Source organism: Amaranthus tricolor, chromosome 3 (assembly GCF_026212465.1).
Source record: "Amaranthus tricolor cultivar Red isolate AtriRed21 chromosome 3, ASM2621246v1, whole genome shotgun sequence".
Lineage (NCBI taxonomy): Eukaryota > Viridiplantae > Streptophyta > Magnoliopsida > Caryophyllales > Amaranthaceae > Amaranthus > Amaranthus tricolor.
In genome coordinates, this window is record NC_080049.1 from 8,669,671 (window position 1) to 8,688,734 (window position 19,064).

Genomic DNA, 19,064 nt, shown 5'->3' on the forward strand with positions numbered 1-19,064 from the left:
ATTTTCTCCTACAAACATCGATATCTCTGATAGCGTAATTTGTTTATCACAAAACCTCATACACTCGATCTTGGCAATATTGGAGTTTGAAACACATTGTTCGAACTCTAATACATCGTCGTTTTCACGAAATATTATAAAAAGTAGACATTAATAATATTTGCATTGAGATGAATCAAACAAGATTTCATTTGACTATGTTTTAACTTATAGATTAAAAATAAAATACAAATTAAGAATAATAAATGAATAGTGTCAAAATGTAAATGTCGTCTTTTCAGTGAATTGGAGGGAGTACCAAATAACACAAAATGGTTATTGGCACTATAGTGGTAGTATATAGCAAACTAAGACCTATATAAGGAGATATTATCGTCATTATGTTACTTGAAACTTATTAAACAATGCATATGAAGGTATTTGTATCTTAATAGAGTTATTTTCTTAAGTAAGACAAATGAAGTAAAATGAGCTTTATGTATGTAAGATACATTTGCTCATATAATCATTTGATATCATAATTACTTAGAATTTTCTTTTTCTACAAGCACCATTTCTACTCCAAAAAATAATAAGAAAGTAGTTTTCTTATTGTGTAAAGATATACATGGTGATTCGATTGGAGCTTGTGGACCAACAATAAAGGAACAATGAATATGATTGATGCTCTGATATCTTTGTTTTAGTATAATACATACTCGATTTTATAACGTGAAATTCACACATCAAGGGTACCGTGTTCTTCTATTTTGATAATTACAAAAGTTATATGCTTGTGATCTGTTTTTAGATGTTAAGAAATTATTTTTTGTGATTCCGCTTAACACATTCAGTATGTGGTTGTTGCAATGACTTATTGTATCTTTGAATTGCATGGATGGACAAGTAGGCACTGCCTTTAGGGGTCCTTCCAAAAGATGTGAGTATAATCTTTTATCGATCTAAGTGTTAACTTTCCTGTGTCCGCATATTGATGCAAGATTCTTTTCAATTCGCGATATTAGGAAAGTGTATGACTGTGCTACTTGTGATATTCATACAAAGATTTAATTTTTGGCAAATTTAGGAGTATGACAAATTGGGACGCCAAAAATTCATTTGGAACGGCGAAGAATATATATTTTCTATTTCTGTTGAATCTAGGATCATCATCATTATTGAACACTTCTCTTTAAGCCTCCCCTCTTTCCGCAACATAAACTTTTCCAGACTTACGAGATATCAAACGAGTTAGAGATATCAAATGACGTATGCTTGCTTCATAGCTTTGAAATATGTTTTTACTTGGTTCTCAACTACCTAGAACTTTAATTTATGGGTTCTTATGCCATTGATTAATGTAGAGATAATAATTGCTTCTTTCGAATTCGTGACTACTAGTTGTGGAATCACTTCAAATTGACCGAGACATGCTCTCCTTCTTGTTGGATGATGCTAAGCAAATGAAAGTTTTCTTTTTCTTGCCTTTTGGAAGCCACGAAATAACTTCGAACTTGGCTTCAAGCTGAGTGTAGCTATAGATACTTCCCATGGAAAGAGATTTGTACCAGTTCAGGGTTGGGCCTGAAAGAGTAATTGGGAAAAACTTACACATAAGGCTTATATTAGTAAGGTATAGTAGCATGGGATTTTTGTAAGCAATGATATGTTTTTAGGGCTATTGGATGGAGTTTTTATTTTGGCCGGATTTAGGGGGACTAATATTTTGGTTGAAAGCGATGAATTTAGTAACAAAGGTGCTTTTTGAGGGCTTACCTTTGAAAAGTCATCTCGTAGTATGATCTGATGAGATTCTCCAATGTGGCGAAAACTTGGGTTGCTTTGTTGTGATTTTGCAACTCTTTTACTTCTTTTCTTATCAATGAAGGATTGAATGCTTTCCTCTTACTTCTTTCTTTGATTTTGATAAAGTGAGAACATATATCTTGTGGGGAGTATGGTTGTTTTGAACCTTGAGGCTTTAATTTTTTGTTCCCTCGGTTTGATTGGAAATGGTGGCCTTCAACTATTTTATCCATAGGAGATCTATCTTCATGGATAAGTAGATTTGGTATCATAGTATTTTGTCGGATGGGTTGGGACATCATGGCTCATAGGTCTTGCATTTATTGGGCCATATCTACCAAGGCATCTAGGACTTGTGTTGCTAATGTTTGGATTGGAAATTATGGTTTATTGTATTGGTATGGACTATAATACAAAGTTTTTTAGACGAAGATGAATACTTTTTTTAGGAGATGGGAGTATAATCAAGTGTAAAATTTGCTTCCTTTACATGCTTATGAAGGAGGGTGTATACACTGATCAGAAATGAAGGATCTGGCGGTAATGCCTGGTAGGATTATCTGAGAGTGTCGTTAGTTAGAAGTTACCATCATGGCGGTCACGGGAAGTTTTCAATGATAATGAAATTGTGGTGACTGGTGGCCTATTATACAAATTATAAAGATGATGTGAATGACGAGTGGTCAACAATCTCATTGACTTTTCCAATAGTATTTTTGTAATTTTAAGCTATACAATCATATGAAGGTTATTTTATCCTGTCATAGAGTTTATTAATTGTAAAGATTTTTATATTTATAAATAACATTTTATAATATTAAATAAAAATAAAGTAATTCTTCGTTCCATTACAAATATAATTAACATAAGTAACAAATGTATTTTCTTTTATAGAAGGAAAAAATTATTTAATAATTGATTAATGAGAGTACCCCATATGGGATTTGTTTAATTTTATAGAAGGAAAAAAATAAATTGACATGGCGCAATTATTAATTGTATAGGATGCTTTTATATTTACATATAAATTAACAATCAATTTTGAAATAATAATAATAATAATAATAATAATAATAATAATAATAATAATAAAAATAATCAGAGCATCAGACAAAGGCAGATTGCAAATCAAATTTTGCTTCTTTATGACAATGGGGTTCTTGTGACTGACTTCACTAAGATACAAGAATCTTTTGTTATTGCCTTTTATCAACATCTTCTTTGCAGTAATCTAAAATGCCGCAAGAAAATTGACATGAACATTATCAGAGAAGAGTCTTTTTTAGAGCATTCCTATAACGAGCAACTGTCTCTTCTTTTCTAAGAGGAAGAAATCAAGAATGCGTTATGAAGCATTCCTGATACAAAAAGTCCAGGGCTGGTGGATACAACAGTAAATTCTATAAGGGTTCTTGGTCTATTATTGGTGCAGATGTAGTTGATGCAATTTAACAATTTTCAGAATTGGGAAGCTTGTTCAAACTTTGGAACTACAGTTGTTCATTTCATCCCCATGGTCCCTAATCCTAACAGTCCAGGTGACTATAGACCAATTGTTTGTTGTCACTTTATATAAATGCATTACTAAACTGATTTGCAGCAGACTTAAATTGGTTCTTGGTCAAATCATTAGTCCTTCTCAGGGTGCCTTTGTGGAGGGATGCTATCATGCATAATATTCTTTTATGCCAAGATATTGTGAAGCAATATGGTAGGAAACACTGCCCGCTTAGTAGTTCGTTGAAGATTCATTTGCGGAAGTCGCATAACACTTTAGAATGGGATTTTATTAAAGATATGTTGCTTGCACTAAATTTTCCTTGTCATTTCATAAAAATTGTTATGATTTGTATAAGCATAGCGTAGTTCTCTCTGATTTTAAATGGAAGTCCCATGCCTTTATGTAAATCCAAGAGAGGAATTTGACAAGGAGATCCAATGTCCCCTCTGATTTTTGTGATCTGTATGGAATATCACTCGAGATTACTTAAGGTTGCTTGGAATCATGAGAGTTTCAGATTCCATCCAAGGTGCAATATACTAAAATTGAACATTTTTTTTTTGCAGATGATTTAATGATCTTTTGCTGTGGTGATTTGGGTTTTGTTCGAATTCTTCTAGCTTAACTGGAGATATTTGCGAATTCCTCTAGTTTGATTGCCAACTCCTCAAAATCTAATATGTATCTTACAGGTACCCTTGATTCTTTGAAACTATATATTGTGGATTCTTGTAACATTCCTTTGGGTTTTATGTTTTTTCGTTATTTGGGGGTTCCTTTGTCTTCCAAACGCCTTTTGGCAGTTGAGTGTGAACGCCTTGCTGTGAAAATGACTTCTAAGATTAGATCATGGCAAGTCAGAAACCTCTCTTATGCAGCGAGGTTGCAACTTGTTTTTGCTGCTCTGATGAACATCACAAACTTTTGGTGCCAAATTTTTGTGTTTCCCAAGAAGGTGTTTAAGCAGGTTAATGCAATCTATAAAGCATATTTATGACATGGAGAAGTTTATTCTGATGTTCCTGGAAGCATGAATTGGGCTAAGTTTTGCACTCCAAAACAACAAGGTGGTTTGGGTATCCGAAATCTAAAAGATTAGAATCTGACCGCTGTGGGCAAACTCGTATGTAATATTTCTTCTATGAGTGAATCTATGTGGGTTAGATGGGTGCATGGTGTTTATACTAAGGGGGAGAACTGAAGGGTTTTTAATGCCCCAATAACATCAAGCTAGACTTGCAATCAAGGTTATTGGTGCTTCTCTTGTTGATTTTGCATCAAGGAAGTGGAAGTGTGCTACAGATAAGAGGAAGATGTCTATTATTGCACTCTTTAGTCTTATCTATGAGATTTGTTATGCTCGAAATGATGTTATATGGAATTTTAAAGTTCCTATGGTGAATAGAGTTTCTCAACAAGTGAAACTTGCAGTCAAGAATAAAGTTATGCATATTTCAATCAAAGATGTTAATACACAACACCCTTGGATTAGGAATCTTTTTGATTTTGAGTAAATAGTTCTTGATTTATAGTTATTTCTTTTTTGTCTTTTTTGGAGTCCTACTTTCTCCTTATGCACATGAAGAGTGAGAATGCGAAAATCTTTCCTAGAAGCTGTACTTCTCTCTCATGCTGATGCAAATAGGAAAGTTGCTCTCTTGTTTGTGGTACTATCTTGTACTGTTTGTTTTTGAATTAATGAAAATTTCATTTTTCAAATAATAATAATAATTTTAATAATAATGGAAAAGGAAAAGGAAAAAGAAAAAGGAAAAGAAAACTAAGAATGTCGTGACTCAAAAGGAAACGTGTAACAGGCTAACGGAGACATGCCACGTCTGTGCTCTCGTAGGAAATGTAAGGATTCTGATTACATATTTGGATAATGTGACAATTTATAATTGGTTGCATTGTCAATTTTGGAACTACGATTACTAGTCTTTATTGTTTAATTACTACTCTCACACATGCAAACATCTTGCAACGGTTGCTTTCTTTTTGAGTATTATTACCAATTTAATTTTTTTTATCATATTCTACATTTCTACTTTATAACCTAAAATATATTAAAATGAAATCTTGATTGATTCGTTTTAATTTAAAAATTATTAACTTAACTCTTTAATAAGACGGTTTTAAAGATGAGCTATATTGGGCTAGCCTAATTATAATTGTTTAAATAAAAAGTTAAATAGGGTTTTAGGTAATTAATGTAAATCAGTTAATAAATTTCTCTTTTCCAAATACACTTTTTTTGGGTCCGTTTCATGGTGAAACGGTCACATACAAGACAAACACGAAATATTAATACTAAGTTTTTACAATTTTTTTACTATGTATAATTAAAGATATTAATTATCAAATTAGTGAATCATATAGTGTTAAAAAGTAATACTTCTATTTCATTAGATTTGCTACATTTGAGTTTTTATGCAATTTAATACGTTATTTTGGTCATTATATTGAATTATGCATAACTGCTAAAAATTATAAAAAGTTAATGCTTTGAGCGTACGCAAATAGACAATTCAAACAAGATTTCACTTAACAATATTTTTTTATTACACATTAACCGCAAGAGATAAAATAAATTTAAATTTGAATTATAAATAGTGTTAGTGAGCAGCACATTAGAGTAGTAAAAACAATTATATAATGACGTGGCGCAATGAATGCCCAAGAATCAATAAATTATATACTTGTAACGGATACATGCCACGTTTGTTGTCTAATAAGAAAATGATAGGATTCTGAAATGCTATTTAGGCTAATGTGACAATTTATAATTGGTTGCATTGTCAATTTTGAAACTACGTTTTAATTACTACTATTATTCACACTTTGTTCGAGGAAACAAATATGAACACTGTTTTACCGACATACATAAATGCATGTCGTGGACGATGATTTTTCTTCGATAACCATCATCCTTCTTCAATCCCGTTAAATTTATCTGAAAATTTTATTTCCAAATAAAATAATTTTAATTACAAATTCAAAATAATGGAAGAATAAATAAGTTATAGTTAGCTTTTTAGTTGATTGACATAAATATTAATATGACTATTTTAATTGTTGGAAGAATAAGACAAAAAAACCATATCCCTAATATTAAATTGAAAAGAAATAATCCATCTGTTTTTTAATATTCTTCCTATTTGGTATATTCTACCTTAAGGATAGAGAAAATTAATTAATGTTTTTGACATATATTTAGAAGATAAAATATATCAATGTGAGATCTCGTTAGATTCGTCTTAATGTATACTTATTTATTATGTATTTTTTATAAATTTTTATTATGTGTATTTAGAGATATTAAGCTTTTAAACTTACTTTGAAAACTCTACAAAAAAATAAATGAGAAAAACAAAATATAACGAAGGGAGTATATAAATAATAAATAAAAATTAAAGAAAATAGAGAACTCTACATCTATGTAAAAGAAAATATAAAAAATTAAGCGGGACAAACAACATCAAAAAGACAAAGGATTAATTATATGGCCAAAGTCGTATTTGAAATAGGATAAAAGAATTCACGCGAATGTTCTAAGACACTATATATTAATATAAGTTTAGAACATCAACTTAATAAATGACTAAAATAAATGTAAGCTTATCTATGTACTTCTATATAATATATATTTATCAATGATTATTAATTCATCAGGATATATTATGGCAACAATAAGTTGACTTAATTAACCTATAGAATATATATCAGAGCCAAATTGTTATTATCATAATTTAAAAGTTATATTGGTGCAATATGGCTACAATGAAATTCAATATTGAGAAGTTTGATAGGACCGTGAATTTTGGCTTATGAAAAGTCAATGAATGCAATCTTGATAGAAAATGGAGTGCATAAAACACTAAATAGTGTGGAGAAGAAACCCAAAGGCACGAGTGAGGCAAAATGGGAAGAAATAGATGCGAAGGCTCTATCCGCCATACAACTTTGTCTCTCTAATGAAGTTTTGAGAGAAGATGTAAAGGAGGAAACTTCAAAAGGCATCTGAGAAAAGTTAGAATCACTCTATATGGAAAAGAGTGTTACCAATCGACTTTTGTTCAAGAGTCGTTTGTATGATCTCAAATTGCAAGAAAGGAAGACCATGAAACCGCACCTTAATGAATTTTACTCAATAATTATGGATTTGCAAAATGTTGATGTAAAAGTGGATGATGAGGATTTGACTATTCTATTGTTAGTTTCACTACCGCCTTCATATAAGCATTTTAGGGAAACCTTGATATATGGAAGAGACAGGTTGAGTAGCGAAGATGTTAGAAAGGCCTTGACTCAAAAGGACATTATTAATTCTCAATTTGCTCAAAAAGAGTCCAAAGAATCCAATGATGCTTTGTTTGTTAAGGAGACAAGTAGGAACAAAAGGGGCATGGCTTGCAACTTTTGTAAGAAGAAAGGCCACCTCAAGAAAGATTGTTGGAAATTGAAATCCAAATAATCCGATGAAAGCAAGTCCGCGAGAGCTAGTTCCGCCGACGCTAGCTATGTTGAAAGTGAAGATTATGATGTTGGTGCTCTTATTGTTACTAGTGAGTACAAGGGTGATGATTCTTGGTTTTTGGATTCGGGATGTTCGAGGCGCATGACTTTTAACTCTTGTTTCTTCTCAACTTATCAAAAGGTTGATGGAAGAAAAGTCACTTTGGGCAATGAGGCTAGTTGTCTGATAGTTGGTATTCGAGATGTTTAACTTATCATGTTTGATGGTGTTGTAAGAACATTGACTAGAGTCCTTCATGTTCCAGGTATGAATAGACACTTAATTTCCCTTAGTATTTTGGATAAAGAAGGTTTTAGATACATTGGTGAAGGTGGAGTTTTGAAGGTTGGCAAGGGTCCAAATTTGTTCTTGAAAGGATCCATTGTTGATGGCATGTATAAGCTAGTGGGTTCAACCTTAATTAGTTCGGCTTGTGTGTCCACTAGTTCAACCAAGCATGATGATGATGATGATGATGATATTTCTTTGAGTAATAAAACATCGAGAATAATTCCAACATACCCTAATGAGTCCAATGGATATATGGACTTGATTGGCAATTAAAATTTCATACTCTTATAAGCCCTTTGAGGGCATTTTAGTGCACGTGCTTTGTTTGTGCACATGTGTTGATTTTATATTTTTTTTTTACTTTGGGCATGATGTTGTGTAAGTTAATATATTATGATGGAGTGAATTAGAGAATGTCATTGACTTGGGTGAACTCAAGTCAAGGTGGAGATTGTTAGTGTTATTTGATGACTTGAGTGCACCATTCATGACTATGTATTAGTGAGTGCATAGAAGTGGAATCATTTGGGTGTTTAAGTTAGTCACTTAATGTGTACTTAAGTTGGTTTATTAATTTGTGTGTTAATGATGGTGTTTAAGTTGATGATCAATGCATGGTGTAAATGGTGTGTTGATGGAGGCACTTAAACATGCATATTATGATTGTAATTAAGGCATGATGAATGATAGTTAATGAGAAGACTAAAGGGTGAAGATTCTTGTACGAGGCATCCAAGTAATGAAGCATTGCCTTGATCGAGCATTGGATTCGGTTATTATACTCTCAATGTTCCTTGAAATTGTTTATTGTGCATTAATCCTTAGCCTTAATTATGTAATACTCATTAATGTACAAACCTCTATAAATAAAGGTCTCATATGTCATTGTAACACAATCCATAAAAACACCCTAAGCTTAAAAACAAGCCTAATCTCTTCTCAATTCACTAATGGAAAAAATCTTATTTGCTGTGTGACATATGCTACGGTGTTTCAATTACGCAGCATAAAATTGGATGAAAAAACGAGGAAAAAAATAGGTTATATGCTTCGGTTCCACAAAAACCGCAGCATATAGTGTAATTTTTTTAAAAAAAAAATGAAAATTACATTATATGCTGCGGTTTTTGGAGAACCGCATCATATAATGTAAATTATATATTTTTTTTAAAATGCGCCTCTAATATATATTCTTCTTGTTCAATAAGCTACGATATTCATTATAACGTTAACAAAAGCTAAAATCTTCTAAAAACCACGAATCAAAGTACTGCTGCTGCTATTCGAATTCTTTATCTTCTTCGTTCATCAACCCAAGAACAGCTTCTACTCGAATTGTTCAACCCACGAACAACTGCATAATTGAAAAACTCACGAATTCTTCATCTTCTTGTTCAAAGCATTGTTCTTGTTCATCTTCAAAACCCAAAAAATTAACGAATAATTTCGCTTTTTAACATATTAAACCCTTAAGTTTTGCTAGCTATTCGAAACCCACGAAATTTAGGGCTAATATTTTTATACTAATTTTATTTTTGTTTTTCATTGTAGATTACTTAACCCACGAAATCAAGGTAATTTTATTTATTTTTTTAACTTGCAAGTTCATATTTTATTGTTTTACTCATAATTTAGTGCTAAAGATATCAATTATTTGTGACTTTGACATTTTCAAGTTTATGTTATTAATTTGTTAATTATTTGTGTATTTTGTTAAAAATGTGATTTGTTGTTGTACATATGTTTTAATTATTAGAATTAGATAGAACATACATATGTTTAGGGTTAAATGATTTAATTTTAGGCTTAATATTGATGTATGAAGTATAGAATTAGAATGTGTTTGGTTATATAGAATTAGAATATGAAGTATGAAGCATGAAGTATACAATGTTAATTATTTTAAATGATTTTATTTTAGAATACAATGTAGTGCTTATATGGAATTAAAATATAAAGTATAAATAAGTATATATTTTTAAGGTCAAATATGTTTGGTATAAATAAGTATATATGTTTAAAAATAATTATTAAATTTGTTTTTAATTAATCACACTTAGGATGACAAAAGATTGCTCTTGGATGTATGGAAGCATTGAATCGTCAGAATTTATTGATAGCGTATTGCCGTTGAACATCAAGGTAGGAAGGGGAGAGTTGGTTTTTATTGCCCATGTGTCAAGTGTGGCAATGTATCAAATGTAGATAGTGTTGATATCCTTAGGGAGAACATACTTCGACGTGGGTTTAGGCCTCAATATCATATTTGGGTTTGGCATGGTGAGGAGGGAGTTTACAATGAAAAAAGTGTTGTTTAGGATGTCGATGTAGTAGATCGTGTTGATGGGTATGTGACAGATGAAGAGAATGTCGATAAGGATCTAGATCGTGTTGATGAGATGATGGAGGGAGTCGAGGATGAGTTAGGAAAACGTCCTCGTGTTTTGACTTGTTGATAGAGGCTTCTCAAAAGCCTTTGTACCTTGGATGTACAAAGTTCACCAAACTAACAGCCGTAGTGACAATTTTCAACATTAAGTCAAAGTTCAATTGGAGTGACACTAGTTTCACAATGTTATTAGAAGCGTTAGGTGAGATGCTTCCTTAGGGAAATGAGCTTCTAAAGTCGACAGATTATGCCAAAAAGCTCATGTGTCCTTTCAACTTAGAGTACCAGAAGATTCATGCGTGTCTGAATGATTATGTATTGTATCAGAATGAAATTGAGAACTTAAAGAAGTGTCTTAGGTGTGGGTTATCACGTTACACGCGTAAAGGGGCTTGGGAGAAAGGGCCCCCGGTTAAGGTATGTGGTATCTTCCAATAATACTTAGATTCAAGCGCTTGTTTTCTATAAATAAAGATGCGTTAAATTTGAGGTGATATGCAGATAGGGTGAAGAAATGTCACTTGCTCACACATCCATCTGATTCTCCGGAGTAGAAGAGTATTGATAGGTTGCATAAGACATTTGGGGACGAAGTTCGTAATTTAAGGCTCGGACTATGTACGGATGGAATGAACCCATTCGACAATCCTAGTTCTCAACATAGTACTTGGCCGGTACTGTTAGTGATCTATAATTTGTCACCTTGGTTGTGTATAAAGCATAAGTACATTATGCTTTCGCTTCTTATGTCGGGTCCTAAACAACCTGGCAATGACATAGATGTATATCTTACAACTCTCGTTGAGATTTTAAGAAAGATGTGGGATGAAGGCGTTTCCGTGTTTGATGCACATGCTAATGAGGAGTTCACCTTATGTGCAATGCTTTTATGCACCGTTAATAATTTTTCGGCATATGACAACTTATCAGGGTATAAGAATAAAGGGAAGAAAGCATGCCCAATATGTATCGATGACATGGAATCCACGTGGATTCCTAAGTGCAAACATGCATTCATGCACCATCAGAAGTTCCTCCCACGAGATCACCAATATCGTAAGAAGAAAAAGATGTTCAATGGGGTGTTGCGGACCGTGTAGCTCGTCAACCGTCGACCGGTTATGAGGTTCACGAATAGGTTAAGGGAGTTGAAACTGTATTTGGTAAAATAGGGCAAGTGCAAGGGGTGAAGACCGACTATGGAAAAAAGAATCAATCTTTTGGAAGCTTCCATATTGGAGAGATCTACAGGAAAGGCATTGTCTTGACGTTATGCATGTAGAGAAAAATGTATGCGATGCCATACTCGGGACGCTCATGAACATTCCGGGTAAGACAAAGGATGCTAAGGCCGTGGGAGATTACTTTGAATGTTAAGGTATTCGTCCGGAGTTGTGGCCACAGGTTAAGGTGAGTAAGAAAAGAAATAGAGCTGATGAAGTTGGTGGCAGTAACAAGGGAAAGGACAGTAACAAGATGAATAATGAAAAAAATTATTTGCCTTCAGCTTGCTACACATTGTCCAAGGTAGAGAAGCGAGTATTTTGTGAGTCTTTGTATGGCATTAAGGTTCCTCTGGGTACTTATCCAACATGAAGAGATTTGTGACCCTAAACGGTGAGGTTAAGTTATGAAACATGAAATCTCATGATTGCCATGTAATGATGCAAGTGTTCTTATCAATTGCAATCCATGGAATACTGCCAAAACATGTGAGATATGCTTTTACCGAGCTATGTTCGTTCTTCAACACAATTTGTAGTAAAGTTCTTGATCCCTTTAAACTTGATGCTCTTCAAGTCGACGTGATTGTAACTCTATGCAAGTTTGAGGTGTATTTTCCACCTTCTTTTTTTGATATAATTGTTCATCTTCTTGTCTATCTCGTTCGTGAAATCAAGCTTCTGGGTCCATTTTTTTAAGGTGGTGTTATCCTTTTGAAAGGCACATGGGAGTTTTACAAAACAAAGTGAGGAATCCAGCACACCTCGAGGGGAGTATGATTCAAGGCACTGTGAGCGATGAGATTGGTAACTTCAAAGCCGAGTATATGGCCATGGCAAAGCCTATTGGACTTCTCACCTCTTGACATGAAGGAAGGCTTGAGGGAAAAGGAACAATTGGCTCCAAATCGATCACACCTCCTTGAGACAGTCTTCTACAAGCACACTTGTATGTGTTGCATCATATTCCAGAAATCCGTCCTTTTTTGAATGAGCATTTTGATATATTGTGCGCCAAATATCTTTCTAAAGGGGATAGGGCATTGATGCAGTTGCATAATAAGATGTTTATTGATTGGTTTCATAATTGAGTAATATGTGAAGAACTCAATGGTGTATCTGAAACTGTTAAGTGGTTAGCTTTTGGTCCTCGTGAAGATGTCGACAAATATGAGGGTTATGATGTCAATGGGTTCGCATTTTGGACTGAGGGTCAAGATAAGAAGTCATCTTATTTGCAGAATAGTAGGGTTTTTATTTTGGCGTCATCTACATTTTACGTAAGTATCAAGGATCAATCGACAGTTGATGCTAAATTGGTATACTACGGGCGGGTATATGAAATATGGGAGCTTGACTACTCTAATTTCACTATTGGTCTTGAAACATACTCAAAATTCTTAATTTTAATCTTCCGATTAATTATTCTGAATTTTCAATTCAAATCTCTAATCCTATGGTTATCCATTTCAAACCATCTTTAATTCCTGAACTTTTTCCGATTTTGTAATTTCTTTCAAATATTAAACTTTAAAATAGTATTTTGTTTAAAAATCTTTTTATAAGCACTAAAATATTATTTTATTATTTTATAGTACAAAAAGTAAAATTTTATTAGTATATTCACAGTTTAGTAAAACGTTACATTTTAACTTTCTTCCTCAAACTAACATGGCTACTTATTAATTTAACCTTATAATTTTAATTTAATTATTTTATACATAAAAATGAGTCGTATTATTATTATTAACATTAAGTATAATTTAAGAAAAATTTTCTAATTAAACTACATGTTTTCATGATCAAATTTACCCATTATTTTAATGTATATTCACTTGTAGATACTAGAACAAAAATTTGATGAATCAAAATGCTTTCTATAGTAACCAATAATGTTCATCACTTATACAAGTTATTGCCATTTTCTTACACAAGCTAACCTTCTTCTCCACTCCAAACTCTTACACATTCACTTACACACTCCAAATCACTTGAACAAGTTAACCTTCTTTTATACTCCTAACACTCTTTTTCATACAATCTAATGAACTACAAAGTTGCCCAAACCCATTATAAATACCCCCCTTAGCAATGAAATCACTTACACCACCATTATCAAATCTTTCTAATATATATTCTTTCTTATATTTTCACTTTATTAAAATTTTACCACCTTAATACCTTTATTATTAGTTGAAGAAATTCAAGAACATGGAGCTTAGAACACTCTTTATTTAGCTTAAATCATCATTATTATTGAGCATTATTGGGTTATTACTTTGGGTACTTAATGTATCATTATTTTTGGAGTTTAGATTTAATTATTTTGGGAGCTTAGAAGATCATCATTATTTTGGGAGTTTGGATTAATTATCTTTGGAGCATTATTATCTATCTTGGAAGGTTTTATTTCTTATTATTTTCCTAATTAGTACTTAGTACTAATTTTTGGTGTTAGTATGGTATAACTTCTTACCCTACTCTTTTTGTGGAATTTTACATTATATTTACTTTATAGTATGCAAAGTATGAAATATGTTGATATGTTTTAGTAGGAAGTTAGTTTAATGAAATCAAGACCAAGATTATATTAATTATGTATATGCTAAAAGTATTTTTAGTATGTTAATTTAATAATCTTTGAACAAGTTTAGGAAGTTGGGTGATTCTAGGGATATTAAGTATGATTTATGTTATAAACTAGTGTTAGTATGTTTATGAGATATGTGTTACATTAGGAATGTTATTATTTTTTTTATGTTAGAATTTTTATTAATATGTTTATGTTAGCCTTCAAACTAGTTTATAAGGTAGTAAGTTATTTTATGAACGTATTTTACTAAGTATGATTATATTAAGAATATTGCTACTTTATTTTGAGATTTAAGTTTATCCTTAAAATTATAGTAAATTTCTAAGTTATTGAGTAAAGTTTTTATTTTTTTTTAAGTATTATGTTAATTTTTTAAATCTAGGATTTAGTATGATATATTAAATTAAGTTGTTCTTTTTATGCGAAAAAGGCTCAAAACACTCATAGGCTATTCGACCACTATCATATAAAAAAGAGGTTGATTTACTATTTTAAATTATTACAACTATTTTTGTGATAATAATAAAATAAAAATTTAAAAAGATATTTTTGAGAAATTTTTATAAGTTATTAAATATTGAAGTGTTTTTCTTGAATATAAAAGATTTCATAATAAAAATAATTTTTAATCACTATTTAGTACAAAATATTTTATTTGCTAACTATTTGACCAAAATTTATGTAAAATGATGTAAAAATATTTTTAGTATACTTGTCGCTCAAACTATGTGTGAAATATTGATTCTGTAGGATTACATGTTTTACTTGTTTTATAATTAGAAATATTGACTTTTGTGAAAATTATAAGTTTGACTTGTTTTAAAACTAGAAATTTTGATTTTTGTGAAATTATGAGTTTTTTTTTTATTACTAGAATGTTGATTTTTACAAACCTAATAAGTTTACTTTTTTTTTTTTTCTAAACTTGAAATATTGATTTTTGGTGAACTTGTTGAATTTTGGAAACTTATTCAAAGGAAGCATTTTAACTTGAATATTAATTAGAATATTTGATTTTTTTTTAAGAGAATAAAGTTTTATTTATTGTAAAGTTGGAAATGTTGATTTTGGGAACTTATTTAAAGAGAAATAGATTTTAGTAGACTACTTGTGGAAAATATTACTTTGGAGACTATAAATAGAATATGAAGTTATTAGTGTGAATTTAGCAAACTATTAAAAATAAAGTTATAAATACAATTTAATGTGTAAAAATTTAATAATGAATGTATAAAGATATAAAGGTTAATTTTACGTTAATAAGAATTTTATTAAATAAAAGAGGTTATTACCTAAGTTGATCAAAGTCAAAGTCAAAGTTAAGTTGTAGTAATCAAAATGTGATGTACTCGTGTGAATGAATATTGATTGAATGACCCTGATAGTAAGGTAATGTCGAACCATGGACCGGCATGTAAAATTCCGGCGCTCGTGTTGGCCGGCATGTAAAATGCAGTGTAAGACAGGGGGTTAGCTACCTATCCTGTAGAGCTCGAGCATAAATTGTAATGGAGGGGTGACGACTCCCACCACAATTAGGGTTTAGGACTAGGGTCCTCACCTAACCAGACCCTTACATATATCAAGTGTCATATTGATGTACTTGTTGATCAGTGATAAACTTGATTAGTGTTGATGCTATGATACATGGTACGGTTTTGAGTATTAACCAAACGAACTTACTTAAGTGTTCAGATTACCGAATTGTGTAAGTGGCAGTAACGTACTTCTGTCAGGATCGAGAATGTTATCTTAATGACTTAAAAGTATGGAACAAAAAAAGAATATGGTAAAAGTATACGGTGCTATCAATTAATTATAAGTTCGTACTTAAATTATTATTTTGTAAATGTAGCGTATAATTTCCATATTTGAGCTGGATAGGAAGTTATACTTGGCGTTAAGCGCTGACCAATTCAATCGGCTGTCATCCGTATCATGGATAGCAGCACTTTGCAGGATTTAGTTCAGGTTCCGATCCAGGCCGCAGCAATTAGTATTTATCGAGAACTTAGCTGTTTTTTGTATCTTTATTGATGACTTAATGATGATGTATTTTTTTTTTGAGTTATCAGATGTAATATTTTACTTTTGTTTTAAATAGTTTTAGTTTTTATGATTTAAAGTTTTTAACAGTTCGGCATTTTGAAACTTCCGCAATATTTTTGTATTAAACATAATTATTAAATGTTAATTATATATCGAGATTGTCGTTCCTGTTACAGGTCTTGTCAAATGTAAGTGGGTAGATAGCAATCGACGACGCGTAAAAAATGATGACCCTTGTGGATTCACTATTGTAGACTTAACTCGTTTGCATGAGAGTGAGGAGCCATTTATACTAGCCACACAGGCCAAGAAAGTATTCTACATTGTAGACCCGTCTGATAAAAAATGTCTATTGTTGTATTGGGAAAAAGAAGTATTCTTGGTATAGGTGATGTTGAGGATGAGGTAGAATATACTATTGTGTTGAAATGGTTAGAATTGAAATTACATTCCTATGTTGTTCTAATATATTTCAATTCATATTCATTCAGGTACTTATCTACAATGCACATTTTCAGAGATGAAATTGTCATCGAGATTGAGACTTCTGATAATGAGCATCATATTGAGTCGGATAAGAACTATGATCCCGAGATGGAGAAGGACATGATTGATGATGATCATGACTCCGAAGAGAGGGGTGACAAAGAGCATGACGACCCATACGTTAGACAAGAGAAAATGGCTGAAGACGCCCCACCATATCCCTCGGAGATAGAAATAGTACCAACAGATGTTCCCACTACCACTACTAGCGTTGGTTCTAAGAAGAAAAAAGGACGAGGTCTTACGAAAAACCTCAAAGTCACAGAACCCATGCACTTGGAATAAAATGCATTGGGTTAACCTTGTGGCAAGAGGGTTTGAAAAACTCTCTATGGGATGATACTGTGGTGAAAAACTTTACTATTTTTATTTATTTAGTTTCATTTTAAAATTAATTTAATTGATACTAATAAATATAATTTTTCTTTTTTGTAGAATCTTTTTCACATTGAGAATTACAAAGAGTAGAAGAATGTTTTTCTTTCAGCTGTTGCTGAAAGATTCAGAGATTTCAAATCCAAGCTTGTAATTGGTTGGATCACAAAAAACGTGCCCGTAAGACCAAGAAGGTCAAAAACTGAAAACGAAGGTGGGGACCAAGCACCTGCAAAGATGCCCTATGAAATATGGAGTCATATATCAAGGAATGAATGGGAAGCGTTTGGCCAAAAAAAAAATTCCCATCGAAGTTGTAAGTATTCCATTATATTATAGCTTTTGATTTAATTTAATTTGTTCTAATTTAATCATTAAACTAATATATGACATTTGATTTCTATTGATAAATTAGGAAAAGCATGGTAAAGCTTCTGAATCAGCAAGCAAAAGGAAGTTTTACCATCGCTTGGTCCCAAAAATGTACGATGAGGCCCGAAAAGAGTGGGTGGATGCGGGTTTATACCCCAATCAGAGTCCCACGACCTCATCAACGGCTACCTCTGCATCTTTGAATAATCCTGTTGGAGATCGGGTGCGAGATTGGTACTATAGACTTCATACCCAAGATTCAAGTAGTAAATTTACCATTACTGATCCGGGAACGAAGAAGGTTGCTGATGTTGTGGTGAGTTTTGAAATTATTAATATATGCTTGATTTGTATTGTATTTTTTTGCTTTGATTTATGGTATTGCAAATTTTAATTTAACCGCAAGCACACGGTGAACGTGTAGCTACGGGTCGAACACAAGGAGGCGAGTTAACCAATCTTTTTGCCTTATGACTACAAGACATGGATCAACAAATAATTGGGTCGAGAAACTAACACTACATTGCAATTAAAACTAATACTTAAAGCTAAAGCAGTAATTAATATGAAGAGAATAATAATATGACAAATTCTAGGGCGTTGAGTATCACTTAATTCTAACATGGGAGTCAATTACTCTCATAATTGTATGAAATTGAGTCATCGACATAATTAAACGTGATCTAAGTAATCTCAAGCTTTCGCTCTGTTGATTAAAATCGATTTAAAACCTTACTCGTGTTAATCCTCAAACTGTCGTTTTGTTGGCTAAACTAATAGGAATTTAACTTGAATATATCTCAATCCTAAATTACTCCTAATGTCAAACTTCCGTTTTATTGAAAAGGTTAATAAAGATATTTAAACTAAGATTCATTAAGCATAGGTTTAATCATTGACCCAAATTTCACACAATTAATTGATAAAATATCATCCCATACTTCGAATTAAGGTTTTATACTAACCCTAGAGAGGAAAACAACCCATTAGACATGGTAATGAAAATACAATTCATGATGAATGATGACTTAGTTGAAACACTCAACATGAAAATCATGAATAATTTCAATGCACAAAGATAGATAATAAAGCAATAAAAAAAGGACGTAACAATGGAGTTTAACAACAAAGAGCTCTCGATGGAGAAGAACAAAAAGAAAAATTCTGAAAAATTAAAAATTAAAAACTCACTTCTTAATAAAAAAAAATAACTACCACTATTTATAGTGGCTCCAAAAAGTAACCGTCAAAACGCACGAAAAAGGCACCTGACGTGCTGGCGACAACTAGTGACATCAGGGTCGACGAGTCGTCGCTTTTGTTCTGCCTGGGGTATGTAAGTTCAGTGAACGTGCGACGAGTTGTGAAAATTTGGAGACGACTCGTCGCTTAGCCTCTGGATTGATATGCATAGATCAGTAAGT

The 19,064-nt window shown here is 32.0% G+C and overlaps 1 protein-coding gene across 1 annotated transcript; it reads right to left on the bottom strand.

Moving 5' to 3' along the window:
• Positions 1–280: 280 nt before the first annotated feature.
• Positions 281–2,382, bottom strand: LOC130809466 (uncharacterized). Its single transcript, XM_057675260.1, has 2 exons — positions 1,756–2,382; positions 281–1,563 (listed from the first exon to the last, which is right to left on the bottom strand). Exons 1-2 carry the CDS (start codon positions 2,085–2,087, stop codon positions 1,515–1,517), a joined length of 381 nt encoding a protein of 126 aa, XP_057531243.1. The 5' UTR covers positions 2,088–2,382; the 3' UTR covers positions 281–1,514.
• Between the last annotated feature and the right edge of the window lie 16,682 nt (positions 2,383–19,064).

Bases quoted from the DNA above. Each gene is read 5' to 3' on its own strand.
- LOC130809466 (XM_057675260.1), bottom strand. From the start codon at position 2,087: ATGATGTCCCAACCCATCCGACAAAATACTATGATACCAAATCTACTT. The intron at 1,564-1,755 runs GTAAGCCCTCAA...TTACTCTTTCAG, and splicing joins TACGAGATGACTTTTCAAAG to GCCCAACCCTGAACTGGTAC.